This window comes from Perognathus longimembris, chromosome 19 (genome assembly GCF_023159225.1).
Source record: "Perognathus longimembris pacificus isolate PPM17 chromosome 19, ASM2315922v1, whole genome shotgun sequence".
Lineage (NCBI taxonomy): Eukaryota > Metazoa > Chordata > Mammalia > Rodentia > Heteromyidae > Perognathus > Perognathus longimembris.
In genome coordinates this window covers 27,332,581-27,354,916 of record NC_063179.1, presented here as the reverse complement: position 1 = coordinate 27,354,916, position 22,336 = coordinate 27,332,581, and the positions used below count along the sequence as shown (strand labels likewise).

General features: G+C 39.0%; 1 protein-coding gene across 1 annotated transcript; it reads left to right on the top strand.

Moving 5' to 3' along the window:
- Positions 1 to 2,553: 2,553 nt before the first annotated feature.
- LOC125367575 (prothymosin alpha-like) lies at positions 2,554 to 22,070 on the top strand. The gene is made up of 2 exons (XM_048368251.1): positions 2,554 to 2,656; positions 21,540 to 22,070. Exons 1-2 carry the CDS (start codon positions 2,554 to 2,556, stop codon positions 22,016 to 22,018), a joined length of 582 nt encoding a protein of 193 aa, XP_048224208.1. The 3' UTR covers positions 22,019 to 22,070.
- The last annotated feature ends 266 nt before the right edge of the window (positions 22,071 to 22,336 follow it).

The window sequence follows — 22,336 nt, the reverse complement described above, 5'->3', positions numbered from 1 at the left end:
AGGCATGGTTCAAGTAGTAGAGCACCAGCTATGAATAAGAAAGCTGAGCTAGAGCTGAAGAACTTGAGTTTAAACTCTATTGCCAGCACACATGCATGTACACACACACACACACACACACACACACACACACACACACTTCTTGAGTTATAAGGACATTGTAATGAAAACTCCATTGAGGAAACTTCACTTCCTTTAGGATTTAAAATTTATGACCCCATTGCTATCCAGAATATTTGATGCAAGAATTGCCTCTACTTCCTTCCTGGTGCCACTTTCCTCTATTTGAAAGTTGCCTGAGACTCGGAGTATTATTGCTGACAAACTCCATGTTTAGAAAGATCTTTCGATGGATTATGACCATAGGCTACAATGAAAACAATACTTATGCCTTGATAATTTTTTTTCTCTTAGAGCTAAATACCAATGTTTCCTTCCTATATCACTGGTTCAGTACCTTTATTCTTGTAAACTAGAGGTGTTAAGCTTAGGGAATAAAACTAGAAGAGGCCATTAAAGTTAGATTTCAAAAGACTGATAAATAATTTTTCAGATTAAGTATTGTCCCAAGCAATATACCATCTTCCTCAAATTGTTAATTGTAGCTGGAATTCAAATTCAATGAAGCACTCTGCATTTTACCTAGGTACCCACTGCTTGAATGCTAATGTACTGATGAATCTCTAAATATGTAGCTTCTAGAATAAACTTAACATTTGAGGTAGATAATATAATGAATGAAAGGAAACTCATTCCTGGAATAGACTCAATTCAACTAGCCATGTCACTTGAACTTACCATTACGGGTTCTTTTGTGTTTGATTTGATCTCTCTCTCTCTCTCTGTCCCTCTCTCTCTCTCTCTGTCTCTCTCTCTCTCTCTGTCTCTCTCTCTCTCTCTCTCTCTGCGTGTGTGTGTGTGCTGGTCCTGAGGCTTGAACTTAGAGGCTGAGTTCTGTCCATAAACTTCTTTTGCTCACGAACTTGAGCATCAGCACCATTTCTGTATTTTTTGTGTGTTGTTGTTGGGTTGTTGTTTTGTTTTGTTTTGTTTTTAGTAGGTTAGCAGACTTTCCTGCTCAGGCTGGCTTTGAGACACAATCCTCGGATCTCAGCTTGCTGAGTAGCTAGGATTACAAGCATGAGCCATTACCTAGATTAGGATACTTTTTGAGTAACAGTCACATTAAGTTGCACTTCTCAGTCCATTGTAAATGGTGTAGATCATGTTAACTGATGCAAGCCAGGCCCTCCTGTCTTCTCATTGTACAACCAAATTCTTTTATGTCTACATCATAAAACTTTAAAGCACACAATGTTTCAACTATATCTTTGCCTTTATCCAATGTGTTTGCAAAAATTTTGGGCAAGAAAGTGTTACAATCAACTGTAAAATTATTTTTAATTCCCTAACAGTAATATCAAGAAAGTTATGTTTTTTTGGTCTTGTGCACAAGTGATAATGATGATGTCATCCTTTTAGGTGCCAGTTACTGGGCCATAAGAAATTAATAGATGGGAGTAGAAAGGGAAGGAATGGAGGGAGAAAAGAAAAAGGAGGGACGGAAGGAAGGAAGGAAGGAAGGAAGGAAGGAAGGAAGGAAGGAAGGAAGGAAGGAAGAAAGGAAGGAAGGATTTGTCTCATATAATTTGGCTTCTGTGGAAATGATGGGATTTATGATAACTAACATTTCCTTTCTTGGCTAGGTGCTAATAATTATTTTTTCAGTCTTCCTGGCCTTTTGTTTTAGTTTCTTCCTAACTTCCTGAAGTCTCTTTGACCCACTGGCAGATAACCTGAAGCTGTCTCAACACTAATTCCTCTCTTTTCTCTCCACTTGACCAGAAGGCCAGAAGGAAATCTTGAAACCATTATTTCCGAGAATCTCTATCAGAATTCTTCTGTTAGGTAGATGAAATCCTTGTGTAAATTCAGAAGGAAGGAAGAGGAGGAAGGGGGGAGGAGGGGGGAGGAAGGTGGTAGAAGAAGGAAGGAGGAAGAGGAGGAGAAGGAGAAGAACAAGAAGCTGCCACAGTATTGGTCTGGACAGGAAGAGACTGGAGGAGAAGGCTCTAGGACTTCTGCAGACAGGGAGGTGATAACCAGCTTCCACCAAGAATTTTTGGTGGAGAAAGGTGCTGGAGGCATTTGTGATTGCTGTCAGCAACTTCTGAAACCCATACAATTTCCTGCCACCCTGAACGCAGCTGCTCGAGATATGCAATCATCTCTCCTGCCTCTGAGGCCCGATTCAAACCTTCCTGCTTCATGCCATCAATACTTCACATAGGTCTGTCCAGACAGACACATTTCCCACTGGAAACAGTAGGTGAGGCATTGTCACATGCTGTCACATGGTGTTTAGAGGCTGACTCACCTCTTTTTTAGATGATTTGCACCTGAAATTTCATTTTGTGTTGAATGATATAAAGTTATTCTTGTCTTCTGCAGTCTTGCCTTAACCCTTAGGCTGAAAATAAATGGGACATAGAGAAGGCATTTGGAATTGGTTAGAGAAGAGGAGGGTGGCTATTTATATGAGAAAGTGGGGAAATGTCACCACCTAATTTTATTAGCAGCAACAAGGAAGATATTAAGTCTTCTGAAGGCAAAGAAAACATGACATTTAAGAAAAGTCACTTTTTCCCCAAAAACAGTAATGCTTTTCACATAAATTTGGGTGAATGAGTGCCAGATTCTACTCTTAAAAACCTATTAATATATAAATATACAGGAAAAAATGTTGCCCTGATATTTCAATGTCACCCTATACAAGAAACATTTTTCTGGAGTGTCAGACTTTAACTCTTCATTCAATGCTGGAAAAAAAATACTAAAATTATGAGAGGTTTCAGAGGAACCACAAGAGCCAGAATGATACTCGTTGCATTTTACTTTTACTTTCCAGGCTTATATTTTCAGTTTAAAAAAAAAACAGAGGAACCGTTTGCTTTCCTTTCCTACATTGATCATCTTTTGCACATTAAGGGGAAAAGAGTTTAAAAAGCTAGTCTGCTCATGTAGCATATGCATGTGGGTCCAGCAGTTCAGGAGGCAGTGACAAGGAACATTAGGGGCTGAGGCGACCTTGATTTGAAAAGTTAGCAAGAGGGGGCTGGGGATATAGCCTAGTGGCAAGAGTGCCTGCCTCGGATACATGAGGCCCTAGGTTCGATTCCCCAGCACCACATATACAGAAAAAACGGCCAGAAGCGGCGCTGTGGCTCACGTGGCAGAGTGCTAGCCTTGAGCGAGAAGAAGCCAGGGACAGTGCTCAGGCCCTGAGTCCAAGGCCCAGGACTGGCCAAAAAAAAAAAAAAAAGTTAGCAAGACCAAAACCACATCTTAATAAATAAGCTCAGCATAATGGAGCGTCCTATAAATGCAGCAAAGCAGATGGTTGTAGATAGGACAATGGTAGTCCAAGAATCTCTTCTTACAACTAATGAAACAAACAGCTAGAGGTGTGGTCAAGAGGTAAAATGTTTGCCTAACAGGGGACAAAGTTAAGGCCTTCAATTCAAACCATAATACTAATACATACATAAATAAAACAAAGCTGCAAAATATAGAGATAAGCAGCTTACTAAATGAACTGAATCAAAATTACTTGTTTATAAAATCCATGACCGGCTTATAGTTTGATTTTTCTGGTGTTATTTTCCCTGAATGTTGTTTCTCTCAAGTAGTATTTTTCTATAGGCTGTAAAAATCTTCTCTCAAACATGAATTCTAAGAATCAAAACTATAATGTATATAAATTCTATTTCTTGCTACTTGCTTACATTTGTATTCTAGTATCAAGTGAAATAAAAGCTACAGAAGTTCTTTTGGGTTCACATACTAATTTGGGATGAAATTCTTGGTACCATTTTTGTATACCCATTATTCCTAAAACTGCCATTTAGAAAAGTCATGTTGATTCAACTTGCATAACAGATACTTCTGCAAACCTATAGGATGTAAGTAATAGTTCAAACTTCCAAATTGGATGAAAATATGAGTAAATTGCAGTGCCCCCCCCCCCCATAGAGCTGGAGATTTACCAATCTGGGCTATAGGTCTTATTCTCCAGTGGCTTCAGTGCCTTTTCTTGAACAGCTCAGTAGTAAAAATGTCCAGAAAGGCACAGAAGATAAAGCCCCATATATGTAAAGAAAAAGAACAAATGAGTCTGGGACTCTTCAAAGCTTTAGTGGTTTCCCATAAAGCCCACGCTGCTTGACCTAACAGCAAAAATGACAAATGGAAGTAGTTAGAAAAACACTAGACATCCTTCCTTGTTGGCAGACTTCACAACAGACTTGAGAACAATGCAGGCTGTTTGTTGGGGAGATCTCTGGTATTTCCCTGAGAGACACCAACTGACTGGACTGAAAAGCTTCTTTCCTCCCATTATGCAGGCTGGAAGTAGATCCGGTGTACACTTACCATCCCTCTGCAGTGGTGCATCAGCCAGCAGCAGCCTGGCCTCCTAACACACAAGCATCTAGGCTGAAATTGGCTTCAATTTTACTTAATCATGTGTCCCATAACCAAAAGACAGATTAAGAATAGTTAGTAAGGCTGGAGTGCTGGTGGCCATAGCTGTAAGACTAGCTACTCAAGAACCTGAGGCCTGGGGTACTGTGGTTCAGGGTAGACCAAGCAGAAAAGTCGGTGAGATTCCACCTCCAATTAGCCACCAAAAAGCTGGTCTGGGACATGGCTCAGATGTAGAACACCAGTTGTGAGGAAAAAATACAAAGTAAGGAATGGAAGGTCCTGAGTTCAAAGGTTGTGATAAGAGAGAGACATAGAAATAGAGATAGAATGAAGGAGAGGAAGGAAAGAGGGAGAGAGTGGGAAGGAAGGAGGAATGGAGGGAAGGTGGGATGAAGGAAGGAAGGATGGGTCATTATTATTTTCTTTATCCTCTGAGATGCTAGGAAAATTATCTGAGTTCATTTGGCTAGTAGATAATTGAATGTGAACGACAACCAAATCTAAGTTCCAGCATGAACTCTTTCCACTGCTACAGGTGATTTGGGGGAAAGCATTGCCAAATTAATGGGGGGGGTATGAAAATAAATATGCATTTTAAAATAAAACATGTTGCAACATATGCATGCATATCTATTACACTATAAACTTAACACTGGTCAATTTTAGGTTATCATATTCACATTTCTTACTCAAAATGATCTTAGACATTGCTAGTTGGTCACAGACATAGCTAAAAATATTCAAGTGACACAGAGCAGGAAAAAACATCTCATCAATGTTATGTAATGACTTTCTTTGTGCTCTACAACTGATGACTTGAATATTGTAAACTTCAAAGAAAAATTTCTGCTTCAAAGATCAAAGGCACTCATACAAGAATATTACAAAATAATCGGCTTGGTTTTCTTTTCCTATATGATATACAGTACTGAGACCCTTGAAAGGCAGGCAGCCTTGTTCTAAGTCTGGGGGCTTTTTCTCACTGGTAGGAATAAATAAGGATACTGTAGCATTTGCAACTTAATAGTTGACAAGTGCCAGCCAATAATTTGGAAACATTTTATTTTTATTATTATTTTGCCAGTCCGGGGGCTTGAACTCAGAGTCAGAGCACTGTCCTTGGATTCTTTTTGCTCAAGGCTAGCACTTTATCATGTGAGCCACAGTGCCACTTCTGGCTTTTTCTGTTTATGTGGTTCTGAGGACTCAAACCCAGAGCTTCATGCATGCTAGGCAAGCACTCTACCAACTAAGCCATATTTCCAGCCCCTATTTTCCAATTTTATTCTCTGGTTGATTGGGTTTTTTAATATATTTTCAGTGTAGACCTCGTGTTTCTCTTTCCTGCTTTTACCATTATACTCACCAACACAAGTACTCATTGGGATACTGAAGAGCAAATCAAGTGATAGCACATCTTAGTGCTTGTTAGAGTTTGTTCATGGCCTTGTACATTTTGCAACCCAATGGTGATGATACTAGAAAAATACTAACTACTGGTTTCCTGGTTGCTAGGCAAGTCAACACAGGGTCTTCTCCCTTTTATCATTTCTCTCAGCTGAGTCTGAAATCTGTATTTTTTTTCTTTTTTATTTTTGCAAATTTTTATTATCAAACTGGTGTACAGAGAGGTTACAGTTTCATACGTTAGGCATTGGATACATTTCTTGTACTGTTTGTTACCTTGTCCCTCATACCCCCCTCCAGCCTCCCCCTTTCCCTTTCCCCCCCTGAGGTGTTCAGTTCACTTACACCAAACAGTTTTGCAAGTATTGCTTTTGTAGTTGTCTTTTTTTACCCTGTGTCTCTCAATTTTGGTATTCCCTTTCAATTTCCTAGTTCCAATACCAGTATACACGGTTTCCAATATACTCAGATAAGATTACAGAGATAGTGTAGGTACAACCACAGGAAGGTGATACAAGAACATCATCAGTAATAGAAGCTACAGATACACATGGGACGTTGAAAGTAGTTACAACTGTGATATGACAATCGTTTCCATAACATGGAGTTAATTTCATTTAGCATCATCTTATGTGTTCATAAGGGTATAGCTATTGGGCCTTGTGAAATCTGTATTATAACCAAGTATATAATGACATGATTTTCATAGTCTAATTTTATCAGAGTGTTGCATTCCCTGAAACCTCAGATAAATTCTCAGCTCACTGCTGCAAGATGCTGAGGACAAGGACAGCATCACCGGGGCTGTATCAGATCAAGTTGAGATTTAGTAGCTATGCTACAAGGTCATCAGAAGTTATGGTTACCAAGTTTTATACAGTGCTGAGTGCCTACTACATTGAGTTTCATTCAATAAGGATATACGTAACTAAGGACTGGTGATTCTGACCCAAGTCCTAGAAATCTGCATCTTAACTGAAAAGACCAGGAAAGAACCTCGGAGAAGGTTCATCTGCACTCTAACTTCTGATTAAAAAATGTATTAGTGTGGCCCTTGCTTGTATGAAACCATGGCTCCTCACACCCCAGTGTTATCTCTCTCTGCATAGAGGATTTGCTGTGCCTGGCCAGACTGACTTTATGAACAGGAGCACTGTGGATAATGTCAGACAGTGACACCTCCCAGATAGCACAGCAGGTGCTAACTCAAACATAGTGTTGACTTTTGATAAATACTTGTCCTATTTTTCCTCTGCAACCTAACCCACAAGGGCAGAGGCCAGGTAAATGCTGAATATTATAACACATATATACCAGTCACTGCTTGCTTTTAACCATAACCATCAACAGCTTCCAGCCGATAAAAGTTGGAGGATGGGGTGGTTGTTTAGCGAGGAGCATGTCTTGTTTCTCATTGCTGATATATAGGGATCTTTCTTCATACAGGATGCAGTGGTATGTATATTGAACTACAATGAAACTGACATGGGGTTGCCACGAGTTTTTACCGTACTACCTTTTGCAAAATCTATCAACATATTTGAAGAAGATTCCTTCCTTTTTCTTCTACTCCTTTGTGTCTACCACTCTTGTGCCTTTGGTGTGACATGGACCTTCTAAAAGTCACACACCTGGGCTCTTGACCAGATCCAACAGTATCCATAATTACGGAAACAGAACATTAAAGGAAGACACATAAACAATGGTGAACTGGACGGCAGCCAGACCCTCAGCCTTGAATCCATGCTTACCACAGGATAACCATAATAGCTGAGCCCAGGTGGGAGACAAAAGACTCAAGCTGCCCAGCAGAGTCCCCAAGCAGCTGCTATACTGAAAATTCAAGGAGGAGGATGTGTTCAGATTTCCCAGAAAGTTCCACTCATGCTTGGAAGTAAATAAAGTCAAAGGCTTTTCAGAAAGTGGAATAGACTTGACAGATGAGTTCCAGCTGTTTAAAATTAGCTCTTTAAAATTTCTATCCCACAGAAGAATATTCCCTGGGACTACAACATTTTCATTAAATTAGAACCTGGATAATTCACTCACTTGAAGTATGAGCCTGTCCAGATTGAAGGCAGAGATAGTAAAATATGGTTGCTAGGCATATTGACTTAATAGTGCTGTGTCCTTCACTTAAATTGCCAACTTTACTTCTATTTAATATTTTATGTCTTTTAAAAGAAAAATGCTTGCAATCCCACATGAGGGACACTTATGACAGTAAAGCCATGTGACTTACGGGGGACTACCAGAATGTAAACTAGAAGAAATTCATACCCAGATGGAGAAACTATAGGTAACTATGCCCATTATGCCACTATGTCACATGAATGTGGCCACAATATAAAGAGGATGTGTTATTTGAGTCTACTGTAGTTTTCAAAATGATACTTTCATGACGTTTCTGGAACATAATATATTTTTAGGATGTTTAAAAGTCAAATGGGAACATATAACTTGGCCCTTAAATTGGTGGGATTTCCCCAGGATGGGCCTTGGATTTCTTCCAAAGACTTCCTTCCCCTCTCATTACTGCAGCTCAGTGAGAAAATCTTCAGTGATTTATTTTTCTCTGGTCTTAGACCTTTTTTCAACATCAATCTCTTTTAATTACAAAATTCAAGCGGGGGTGGGGGGTGGGGGGGCTCATGTCTGTAATCCTAGCTACTCAAGAGTCTAAGATCTGCACATTTCAATTCAAAGCCAGCCCAGCCCAGGCAGAAAAGTCCCATGAGATCACATCCCCAATTAACCACTGAAAAACTGGAAATGGATCTGTGGCCCAAGTGGTAGAGCACCCAGGACAGCACCCAGGGCCTCAGTTCAAGCACCACAACCCTCCCTCCTCCCCAAAAAATTCACCACTCTTTAAGTCATTGCATTCATTTATATATTATTTATATTTCAGTTCAAATTATGGTCATTCATATTATTCAGAGGATACCTGAGACACATTGAGTATTTTTGTGATAATCCATTTCTAATGATGTGACATATGCTATTAGATACTGGGTAAATATTATACATTGAATACTGGTAGTTGGTAATTCAGCACATAAAAACCCTGTAAAATATTTGTAGTGCACACAGCCCCTCCTGAGCAGAGTGAATGAAAAAGATCCCCTCTTTTAAAAAAAATTTATAATAAATATCATGGTATCTCATAACCTAGAGGGAGACCCAGAGGAATTACAAATAAGTTCCTGTGGTTCTTTGTGTCTCTGCTTACTGTTTAAGAAGAAAGAAGGCCTCCATGCTCTGTGTTTTTGCTGCTTACACAGTAATAAACACATTTTGACAAATGAAAAGCAGTCTAATATAATAAGCCGGATGTAGATGCCCAGAGAATTCTAAAATTTACAAGGAGAAGGAGAGTTTATATGATTTTCTAAAATAAAACAGAAAAAAATAAAAGAATCCTCAAATCTCCTATCTGCTGTTTACAAACGTACTTCTAAATCCAACTTCCCTAAAGATTCCTAGGAATCTTTAGGATTTTAGATGTCTAGCATCTGTCATTTATTGCTACTTCATGGGGTTACATTTAAGAAACCAGGCCTAACGACATTTCAGCATATCTTCCTGTTAAGTATGAAAAGACTTCTGTAGTAGAAAATAGACTTATTCCTGTTGTTCAACAATATAATTTAGTTCCTGAATATGCATTCTGACACTCTTGGAGAGTTCTCTCATCTCACTCTTTCTGCCTGCTCAGGTGTACTGTCTCTACCTCTTCCATCCAGCCCCACTGTACCATTTCAGAGTCTGACAAAGGTGGAGTTCCAGAAAGATATTAAACATATCTCATACAATATGTTTCGTTTGTGAAAATCAATCAACATTATTTTATGTAGAATTATCCAAGATTGTATTATTAGCTATCAGCAAAAGAATTATTACTTATAAAAATGGATTTATAAAACCCACAACTTTTTTTTTTTTTTTGGCCAGTTCTGGGGCTTGGACTCAGGGCCTGAGCACTGTCCCTGGCTTCTTTTTGCTCAAGGCTAGCACTCTGCCACTTGAGCCACAGTGCCACTTCTGGCCGTTTTCTGTATATGTGGTGCTGGGGAATCGAACCCAAGGCCTCATGTATACGAGGCAAGCACTCTTGCCACTAGGCCATATCCCCAGCCCCAAAACCTACAACTTTTAGACTCAAACAAGATTTTAAACTTTCTCTAGTTGTCACAGAAAAACTTAAAAATGATGCACCTTTGTATATACACACACAGGTTCACACACACACACACACACACACAGTTTCAACATGCATTATCACACACAAAATAATTCTTAAAAGAAACAGCATCAAAAGCAAAATTACCCTGGGGCAGGAAGACAGTTTCTGACCAGTATAAAAAGAGAAGGTAAATGTCATTAGGAACATACCCTACTCTCTCACTGTCTACCTTCTGTTATGCAAGAAATTTCTCTGAAAATGGCTATACAAAGTGTCTCTCGAAATATATTCTTCAGAGAGTGCCAGAGAAGATCTGGATTCTCTTTCCTGTATCTCTGCCAATAGTTTCCACACAAACCTCATATAGCCTGAAGAACCCATGAAGAGAAGAAAGGAAATCAGAAAAGAGAGCCAGCTTCCCTCTGAATCAAAAGACTGGAAAATAATTTGGCCTTTGGGGTACTGGATCTGACTGCCCTTCCAAGCAGTCCCTTCATCCCACAGGAAGGAGGGGGCCGAGGGCTGATGCCACCAGAGAAAATCCAGCAGTATCCCTTGGGTAGGGACTAACACATACCAAAGCCTGCCAATAATTCATGATGAATTTCAAAGAGATACATATGGCAAGTCACCAACAAATCAATCTGCAAGTTTGTTTGCTTTTATATTGAAAACTACAACCTTCTTATTATACAAAATTCAGACAACACATTAAAAGCAACTAGAATTTGAACCCGGCCAGACAAGCTCTAGAGCATGATCTCTACCCTGAAGTCAGTAAACATGGAATGTAATGAGACCAAATTATGATCCAATGCAGGACATATGCAATGATTTCTTATAGCCCCAAGATCAAAGTCTATCTACTTGGTACAGTCTTCCCCTCCCCCAACATATATTTTTAAGTAATAGTAAAAAGAATTGCCAATTAACAAAATGGTTTACGAACACATTACATCTTGATCAGTGTCACCCCTTTCAACATTCTCACTGAACACTTCCCTACTTAGCCCTGCCCTAACTTTTCTTAATTTTGTAGGATATGCAGTGATTTATTCACTACATTCACCCCTACTTCTCTTCATTCCTCTACTTCTTTTCTCTTGACCCCACCCCACCCCTTTCAAGTACTCTCTTCCTGGTGTTTATTTTGTTGAGCCATGATTTTGTCCTTCAGAGGTGAAAGGATATGTCCGGAGGCTAGGGAAATGCTAACCAAAGGAACCACATTATTTGAGTTCTCCTTTGAATCTACCTATATTTATACCTATGAATCTATATTTCAGTTAATATGTCTGTATATACTTGCATACTACAAACATATTTACTTGTAAGTTTATAAGCTATATCAAGAGAAAATACATCCTTTGTCTCTTTGGGCCTAATTTACTTCACTTAACATTTTTCCAGGTCCATCCTTTTCTTTATAAATGGTACCACATTCTTTCTGATGGATGAGTAATAGTCCATTGTGTATATATACCCCTTTTTCTTGATCCATCTGACCTTGGATAGCATCTGGGATGATTTCATACTTTGGCTGTGGTGAATGGTGCTGCAATAAATTTGTTTGGCTGGTAGTTTTTACTTTATCTTGGTTTATGATATTTTTGGTAAATGCCTAGGAGTGGAATTTCTGAATCATAGGGTAGTTCGATGTTTAATTTTTTGAGGAATTACCCTACTGTTTTCCAGATGAGTTGAACAATTTACATTGCCCCCAGCAGTGTATTATGATTCCCTTTTACCCAAATCATCACCAGCATCAGTTATCATTTGTTTCCTTGATAAAGATCATTTAAAGTAGTGAGAGGTGGAATCTCAGTGTTGTTTTGATTTGCATTTCCTGTAAAGTAGTAAGATAAGCAGATGAACAATAGTGATAAGATAACTTGCTTAGAGGAAAAAAGGCATTAGGCCATGAAATGTCTGCTTATTTCATGTACAAGTTTGTGTGGAATTGATCTCTTTCACTACTCTAGATGGGCTATCAGTTACAGCTTACACTTGTCATACCACAGATAGGGCTACTGGAGCTCAGAGGTATACACACAACTCAAGATTCATAAAATAAATAAACTGTAGTGCTGATATTAGGATTGAGACCTTTGACTAGATTGCCAACTCTTTTCATGAACTTGATGAGTGTCATAGACTCTAAGAAAAGGGAATAAATGCAACAAGGAAAGGAGGGAAAATTACAAGCCATCTAGGATATAATGGTGGCTGAACAGAAAGCACGAAGGTGTAATTCTGAGCTAAGCCATTGTTGAGCCATAGATGTAAATCATTAATGACCAAGCTGCTGCGGACAGATTACTTTGTGTCTGTTGTTTGGTTTCCATAAAACGAATGAGCAGGGTTTAAGAAACTACACATTCTGAATCTTCACATAATAAAACACTCTCAAGAATTCAATGAGGCAGAACACCATTGTCTCATACCTGTAATCCTAGCTACTCAGAAGTTTGAGATCTGAGGATGGAGGTTTGAAGCAAGCCAGGACAGAAAAAACCCCAGGGAGTCTCTTATCTCAAAAATGGGAAGTGGTGCTGTGGCTCATGTGGTACAGTGATATCCTTGAGCAAAAGAGCTCAGAAACAGCAATCAGGCCTTGAGTTCAAGCCCCACAACTGACAAAAAATAAAATTCAATGAGGAAGATCAAAGGGGAGGGAGCAGATGAACAGAGAGAGGAATGGTAAGCAAACAGTCATAATATTTAGTGAAAATGTAGTCAGCTATATGGGGGGAGGAATGAGGTGGGGAGAGAAGGGGAAGAACAACAAAAGGGGTGATATTTATCAAGAAGCATTGTTGGGCTGGGGATATGGCCTAGTGGCAAGAGTGCTTGTCTCCTATACATGAAGCCCTGGGTTCAATTCCTCAGCACCACATATACAGAAAACGGCCAGAAGTGGCACTGTGGCTTAAGTGGCAGAGTGCTAGCCTTGAGCAAAAAAGAAGCCAGGGACAGTGCTCAGGCCCTGAGTCCAAGGCCCAGGACTGGCCAAAAAAAAGCATTGTAATCACAAACTGCTGTGTTGAATTGAAACCTCTTTCTACAATTACTTAAAGATAATCTTAAAAAGGAATTCAAATGAATTCTCCCATTATAAAAATGTACAAGAGCATAAGACATAAAGCTCTGTATTCAGTTCAGGCATGGCATCATATTGCATATTTATTATCAGACTTCCCCCAAGCTTGTGAAAGTCTTTTTGTCTGCATCCTCAGTTGCTAGAACAATACTTGGCATATTGTAGCCTCTCAAAAGCCATCAGCTGACTGAGTAAATTGGCAAGACCCCTGGACTCTATGAAGTCCAAATATTCTGACTCCAGTTTAAGAATACCTAGATCAGTTTATTTCCAAGGTCTTTGGGGGTTGAACCAAGTAAAAATGCCAAACAGGACTGTGTTAGACCAATACCCAGGGCAGTTTCATATACTATAACATAATACATTAATTTACAATTCTATCAACTTGTCTAGCAGAGAACATGTGCATGAGCACTGTAATAGGCAGTACTAATCTTGTGGTATTAATCCTGTTTATCTCTGACAGCTGTTACTTACCTGGCATTTACCACATGATGAAACCCAGGTAACCAGATGAACATGCAGTATTTCCTGCATCCTGTAAACTGCCTGTGCATGCAAACAGACCTAATTTTGGTTTAAGGCACACTTCTGTTGTATTTCTCTTTAAGTTACATGATTTAGAATTTATCAGAATCTACAAAATTCCAAATGCTTCTTTAACAAGGGAACAACTAAACAGGTTAAGACTGAATCCAATATAAATGAGTCACACCTCCTAAGTAATTGCAAAAACAAGAAAGCAATGTGCCCAATGGAAAACAAAGCCTTTAAAAATGCATGCATGTGCATAGATTTTTGGCATGTTTACATAGTTGTTATTCTACTGTATATACAATTGTATGTCCTTTTTGTACTTAAAACATATGAACATTTTGTTCCATGTTACCAGTCTTAAACAGAAAAAAAAATGCATGCCATGTATAAATTTGGAGTTGGTGAAAGTTTTGAATAGCTGTTCCATTGTGTGACTTCTGTATTTCATCATAAAATATGATGTTTATCATTTATTCAGCATACCCCAGGTATCCTATGATATCCAGCATCCATTTTTCAAACTGTGTATAATGAATTCTTACATCTCTTCAGAGCTTTACTGTACAGAACTCAGGACATTAAGTGTGTGTGTGTGTGTGTGTGTGCATGTGTGTGTGTGTGTAATCACTAGAACAAATAGAATTTACTCTTGTGAATTAATTTGATATAGTGAAACTTTTTCAAATGTATTTCACTGTGGGATATGTTATCTAGTTGATACTTGCCTATTATAATACTTGCCCATAACAGAAACAATTTACTTGGATTTGTGAGGAAACTGTTGCTCGTATATGGAAGTTTTGTCAAGTGCTACTCCGTGTCCTCCCCCATTACAAAGATTTAATAAGTGGTATGTCAAGGAGACCTCCACCAGACTCCAGCTAAGATGACTTTTATAGCTCTAAAAGAAAGTCTTTGTGAATATGGATTATGATAGAGGAAAAAATTAAAGTAACAAACCAAAGCAGCTCCTGAAGAAGGGGAAGAAGCTAACAGAAGTCCAGTATATAGCACTGTTTGCCAAATGAAAGAACAGAAATTATCTGTCATTAGGATAATGTTTAACATTAGGATAATGTTTAGCCAGTCCTCATTATTCCTGTCTGATATATTCATTATGAAGTCCAAAGTAAGGAGGAGGGAGAGTAAAAGGTTTTTGCCTTGCTTTACCAGCTACATTTTTTAAATAGTTGGCTTCTCCATTGTTAGCTGAAGACATCTAAATTATGAGAGAATTGGATAAAAGAAATTAATGTCTGAATACTTAACCCATTCAAATTCCTGAAGACAAAAAGGGACAGTATGTATGCGTGTGTGCATATATATATATATAACAGAGGGGTACAATCACTGCAGGTATTAACACTGTACACAAAAATTAAAAACTAAATAGTTTCTCTATTAAACTAGCAAATTGTGAAATTATCAAAATATTTTCAATAATAAAGGGGCTAAACAGGTAGTTTGGATTTTCTAATGCAGAATTGTCCAACTTGGCAGACCTCTTTGCTATCTTTATACATACTTCCTTGTTGCTCAGTCCAGAAGAGGCAAGATTGAGTATATGTTTTCCCCTACCATCCCCAGGCATCCCACCCCCATACTAGGGCTTGAACTCAGGGCCTAGTGGTCTCTCCACTCAAGACTAGCACTCTGCACTTGAGCCATATCTCTACTTCCAGATTCTTATCAATTAACTGGAGATCAGTGGCTCCCAGACTTTTTTCCCTAGGATAGCTTCAAACCATGACCCTCAGTTCTCAATTTCATGAATAAGATTATAGTCATAAGCTACCAGGACCAAGCCTGAGTATATATTCTTGTATGCACAACTATTTAAGGCAGCTCTTTCTTAGAACATTGTCCTTACATTGTCTTAAGTATCTATATACCAGGAACTTAGATGATCATGTCAGGGTGGAAAAATGGAAATTAAAAATATTACAACAAAAAACAGTATGATAAAACTAGAAGCTACTAGATACAAAAATTTGATAAATCCTTTGTTGATTTTAAATATTTATTTTAGTTTTTCCCTCTTTTATTAACAGTAAGTAGTTGCAGGTTCTCAATTTAAGGAAAATCAGTGTTATATGCAGAATTTAATTATACTATTCCCAAGGGAATAGCTTTCACAGTAGTGAGTAGAATTCAGATTGTAAAATTATTGACTACATATTGTAGAGGAGGAGTTTCTGTGTGACCAGGTACTTTGAAAACCCCAAATTCTTTTGAATGACCTGTTCTTGCTGACTTCCTTAAGTTACTGAACATTCTGAATAATACAGTGAAATAATCATTCTATTTTGAGATATTAATTCTAAAATGATTTGTTAAATGTAAATGAGAGGAGGTAGAATAAGTTAAGAAAAACAGGAGTTGTGTGTTTAGGACATTATATGTTTGCACGAAAAGAAAGTATGAGAAATACAATGTTTCCAAGATCATAAACCAGAGCCCACTGGTGACAGGATGTCTCCATATATTACCTTATCTTGTAAATATGAAAGAAAACAGAAGCAAGCACCAGGGTCCCTCATTAATCACTGTCTAGAAGCCAGCTATAAAAGAAAAGGACACACTACACTGGAGGACGATTATTCAAATGATGCTGGAATAAAACAATAGGATTACTGGTGATCTGTATACTAGCTGTTTATACCTTTAAAAAGAAGTCTTTAATGTATCAAAGAAAGCAAGGAGGGGGGCTCATTGGCACAGAACAAAAGTTCCTTAATAAAGGCCCAGAAATGCAACAAATCAAAGAAAAGTTGGAAAAATGGGACTGCATCAAACTGCGGAGCTTCTGCACAGCAAAGGACATAGCTTGCAAGATAAGTAGAAAGCCCACAGATTGGGAGAAGATCTTTAACAGCCATGTAATAGACAAAGGCCTCATATGTAAAATATAAGTAGAACTAAAAAAATTCCTCAAAAAAAAAAAATCCTCAAAGAACCAATGGCCCCCTCAACAAATGGCCTAAAGATCTAAAAAGACACTTCTCTGAAGAGGAAATGAGAATGGCCAAGAGATACATGAAGAAATGCTCTACATCACTGGCCATAAAAGAAATGTAAATCAAAACAACATTGAGATTCCACCTCACCCCAATAAGAATGTCCATTATCAGGAAAACTAACAATAACAAATGCTGGAAGGGATGTGGCCCAAAGGGAAGAGTACTACTTGTTGGTGGGAATGTAAACTTGTTCAACCACTCTGGAAAGTGGTATGGAGGTTGTTCAGAAAGTTACACATACAGGGCTGGGAATATGGCCTAGTGGCAAGAGTGCATGCCTCGTATACATGAGGCCCTGGGTTCGATTCCCCAGCACCACATATATAGAAAACGGCCAGAAGTGGTGTTATGGCTCAGTGGCAGAGTGCTAGCCTTGAGCAAAAAAGAAGCCAGGGACAGTGCTCAGGCCCTGAGTCCAAGGCCCAGGACTGGCCAAAAAAACAAACAGAAAAAAAAAAAAAAAGAAATTTACACATAGAGCTCCCTTATCAACCCAGCAGCGCCACTTTTGGGCATCTACCCAAAAGATTACAAGTAAGACTACACTAAAGCCACCAATACAACAATATTCATAGCAGCACAATTTGTCATTACTAAAATATGGAACCAACCCAGATGCCCCTCAGTACATGAGTGGATCAGGGAAATGTGGTACATATACACAATGGAAACTTATGCCTCTATCAGAAAGAATGACATTTCCCCATTATAAGGAAATAGAAGGACTTGGAAAAAAAATCATACCAAGTGAAGTGAGCCAGACCCAAAGAAACACGGACACTACGGTTTCCCTCATAGGGAATAATTAGTACATGTTTAGGCTAGTCATAGCAGAAGATCAAAACAGCCCAATAGCTATGCCCATATGAACACATAAGACGATGCTAAGCAAAATAAACTCCAAGTTATGGAAACAAGTGGTATATAATTGTTGTAATTATTTTCAACATGCCATGTGAAACCATACCCTTTTTCTTTTCTCTTGTATTCCCTTCCCGTGGTTTTACCCCTGCTACCACTGTATCTCATCTTAGGACCCTGGATTCTGTATATATGTGTATTGGAACAAGGGAAGGGAAAGGGAACATCAAAATCAAGAGCCAAGGGATAAAAGGACAAGCCATTTCAAAAGCAATACTTACAAAATTATTTGGTGTAAACCAACTGTACAACTCATGAGGGAGAGGAAAATGGGGAGGGAGGAGGCAGGGGAAAAATGAGGGAGGAGGTAACAAGTTGGATAAAAAATGTACTCACTGTCTTACATATGAAACTATAATCCCTCTGTACATTACTTTGACAATAAAGAAGAAGAAAAAAAGAAAGAAAGAAAGAAGAATAAAGGGTACTGACCCAGAAGAAATGCCACTGACAGAAAGTTATAAATATTAAAGTTTTTCCTCAGCTAAATGAATGAGTGGTGAAGTTTAAAGAGCTACTAGATTAAAGAGAAAAGGGAAAAAAACATAGAAACACATCATAAAGTATTTTTTAACAGAAAAATGGGATCTCAAGGCAATAAAACTACAACATGATCTTCAACTTGCAGCTGCAAAACTTTGTAACAAAGTCGAAGCTCTCAATCTGAAAGAATCTCAGATTGCAGCAGAAGGATGTCCTCATTGGTTCTGTGCCATTTTCCCAAACTCAGAGAACCATAAAAATTCTGAGTCTCCTTTAGTCCTGCACTCATGTGTGATCCCCCCCACATACACACACACAATGGTAATCATGGTCAAACAACTCCTTTGAGATTTTATCAAACAGCAGCTTCTAATCCAGATGGCATTTGAATCATCAAAGGAGCTTGTTAGGAATTCTGACTTCCATGATCCTCACCAGGGATACTATCTCATCATGTGAAAAGAAATCCAGGAACCCACTTCACTTCATATCCAGGCAATTGGGAAACTCGCCTCATGAAGCTCTGGGTTAGAAGTTAGTATCCTCCTCACCGTTCATGTGCTCCTCTGTGGAGGATGTCTTAGTGAGGATGAAGTACCTAAGTCTGTTTCCTGCCAGTGGGTAAAAAAGGTATAGACTCATTGCTCACATAGTTGGGTTAATAAGACAATTGAAATGTTTCCAATCAGTGCAGACCCTCTCCTTGATAAACCCAGAAATTTTACTAAATTTACCAGACGAACTAGTTTCAAAGACACAGCATGCTTTGAAAGCCACTTTTGACCATTATTCTTAGGTATATTGTCTTTGTGGATAAATACTTGATTAAGTCATCAGATGAGGCTCTAAGTACAATTACAGATTTTATTTGACTAACATTTTAAATATAATGGCTATTTTGTGGGAAGAGGAGGGTTGAGGTTTGAACTCAGGATCTTGTGCTTGCTAGATATATGCTATCTCATTTGAGCCATACCCCCGCCCCGCACAGCTACTTCTTTTTTTTGGGGGGGGGGACTTTAGTTTTTTTCTCTTATTTTCTGATGAAGTCTCCTGTTTTGCCCAGAAGAACATTGGAAAGAAATCTTCCAGATCTCCATCTCTACTTCTTATCCGAGATTACAGGTATGACCAACAATGCTGAGCTAGAAATAGCATTTTCAAAGGTGTTTCTAAAGTGGGTGTTAATTGTTCACACCTATAATCCTAATTTACTCAAGAGTCTTAGATTTAGAGAACCTAGGCTCAAAACCAGCCCAAGCAGAAAAATCCATGAGATTTTACCTCCAATTACCTATCAAAAAGCCAGCTGAAGATGTGGCTCAAGCGGTAGAACGCTATCCTTAGCAACTGAGTAAGCATGAAGGCTAAATTCAAGCTCCGTCCTGGCCAAAGAAAAAAAGAGAAAAAAAATGTGCTTTCTAAATATTTAGTATCACAGAGAATAAAAGCAGGCAGTAGAATAAAGTTGGGCAATATGTTTGCAGCTACTCATTTCTGGTAACATCTGTCCTTCCACATTTCTTACGATTCTATGTGCCACCTCTTTTTCATCAACTCTAGAAAAACACAATGAGCACCTGACTTGCTTTCCATTTGTGTGAATCTCAATTCATGATTGATTTCTGATTATCCTTCCTCACAAGAGTCAGTCTAGATCTTGTTGATCTAAATAAATGTGAAATCAAAATTGCTTTTCAAAATCCCCTTCCACCTGTGAATAAATTAGTACCTTTTAACACAGGCTACATTTGGCCTCAGATTAACCTATCAGGACTTTTTTTGTTGTTGTCAGTCCTGGGGCTTGAACTCTCAGCCTGGGCACTGTCCCTGAGCTTCTCAACTCAAGGCTAGCACTCTACTACTTGAGCCTCAGCGCCACTTCTGATTTTCTGGTGGTTAATTGGAGATAAGAGCCTCACAAACTTTCCTGCCCTGGCTGGCTTTGAACCACCATCCTCAGATCTCAGCCTCCAACTAGGCATGAGTCACCATGCCCAGCAGGAATTTTTTTTACCTTATTTTTACTCTTCCATGTTTGCTCAATTGTGGATTCTAAGTGCTTTTTACTTTAGCATTCCATGTTTCACTGAGTCCTCAGTGACAGCTACTTCTATAAAGTAAGACATAAAGTATTGCTAGACTAATAAGGTCTTTGTTTTTTATGGCCATGATGACCTATCCCAAGTATTTCTGCCCTAATTTAATATGTGTTAACACATTTCTTATGTTGTTGTTAGAGCCATGGATCACATTAGTCACCTCTGGGAGAGTCTGAGATTTATGTTTATATGATAATTATTCATGCTGTGTAAAACCAACCTTCACATTCTTATGTCTAAAACAAAGTAATGGTTTCAAATGTTTAGCTTGGATCTTCTGAGTAATCTCCAATATTTATTGTTTTCCTCCTAGCATGAGACTCTGTATCATATGGTTAAGAAATGCACAACACATTTCCTTCTTCTTTGCAAAATGTAACTACAATGCCTTAAAAAATAACTTACTTAATTGGAGAACCTTTGGGGATTCTTCTGCACTTCTGTAGCAATTGGGACTTGAATGTTGGTAATGGAGGAGATGGCATTGATCTTAACCTTAGGATGCTCTCAATCTATAAAATGTATCATCAGGTTTCTGCAGCACCTGGAAAGAGATTTGAGCTAAATAGACTATGCCTCATATTCAAGATTATCTTACCTCTGACTTGTGTCTGTGCCTCCTCTCCTGTTAACATTTGTGCGTGTCTGCCTGGGGCCTGAAGTCAGAGCCTGGGTGCTGTCTCATAGAGATGTTTTGCTCAAGGTTAATGCTCTACCACTTAAGCCATAACGCCGCTTCATCTTTTTGGTGGTTAATTGGAGTTAAAAGTCTCACAGACATTCCTGTCGGAAATGGATTCAAACTGCCATCCTCAGATCTCAGCCTCCTCACTAGCTAAGATTATGGGCTTGAGCCACTGGAGCCTGGCTTCCTGATAACATATTCACCCATTCATTTATTTCTCTTACATGGCAAAAATTTTATAGCTTGATCATCAGTTTTCTTCTGCCCTTATTACTCTAGTTCTCCTGGCCCAAGCCTTTAGCCTTAAAAGCCATTTATATCCTCTTCTGACTTGAGTTTCTCTTTCTTCTTACATGCCCAGTGTTTCTCTGGCATATTTCTGAAGTTACTGGCAACTGCAACAAGAAATCATTAAGATATGAGAAATACATGCAAATCATGTAGGAATAATATCACAGCAATTTGAAAGTTCAACTTCAAAAATGGCTCCTACACATCAATATATTTAGCTTTTCACCAACCAGTTTGTTTTCAGTATTAAGAAGTTTCAACTTGCTCACTGGATGCTCTGAAAAGCCATCTTTTCATTGTTCCTGTGTCCTGCTCACTGCAGCCTCCTCCACAGCGCGCCTCCTCAGCAGCCTCCGACTCCGGCAGCTCCCTCGCCCGAGTTTCCCCGCCCCCTCCCCACTCCCTCGCGTTCTTTTTTTGTCCCCTCGCTGCACAGGATCACCGGCGTGCCCCCCCACCCCCCCCACCAAGTCAGACGCAGCCGTGGACACCAGCTCCGAGATCACCACCAAGGACTTGAAGGAGAAGAAGGAGATTGTGGAGGAGACGGAGAATGGAAGAGATGCTCCTGCCAACAGGAGTGCAGCTAATGAGGAAAATGGGGAACAAGAGGCTGATAATAAGGTAGATGATGAAGAAGAAGGTGGGGAGGAAAAGGAGGAGGAGGAAGAAGGTGATGGTGAGGAGGAGGATGGAGAAGAAGATGAGCAGGCCGACACAGCTACAGGCAAACGGACAGCTGAAGATTATGAGGATGATGATGTTGATACCAAGAAGCAGAAGACTGATGAGGATGACTAGACAGCAAAAAAGGGAAAGTTAACTCAAAAAAGGCCGCCGTAACCTATACACCCTCCACTTCCCGTCTCAGAACCTAAACGGGGTCACCTTCGAGTAGAGAGGCCCGCTGCCCTCTGCAGCGTCACCAAGCTCTCCACCACCCCACCAAAACCACAACGAGAACTTGCAACAGGAGACGAAAATGCCAAAACTTCCAAGGCCCTGCTTTTTTTCTTAAAAGTACTTTAAAAAGGAAAATTTGTTTGTATTTTTTATTTACATTTTATATTTTTGTACATATTCTTAGAGGTCAGCCATTTTTAATGATCTCGGATGACC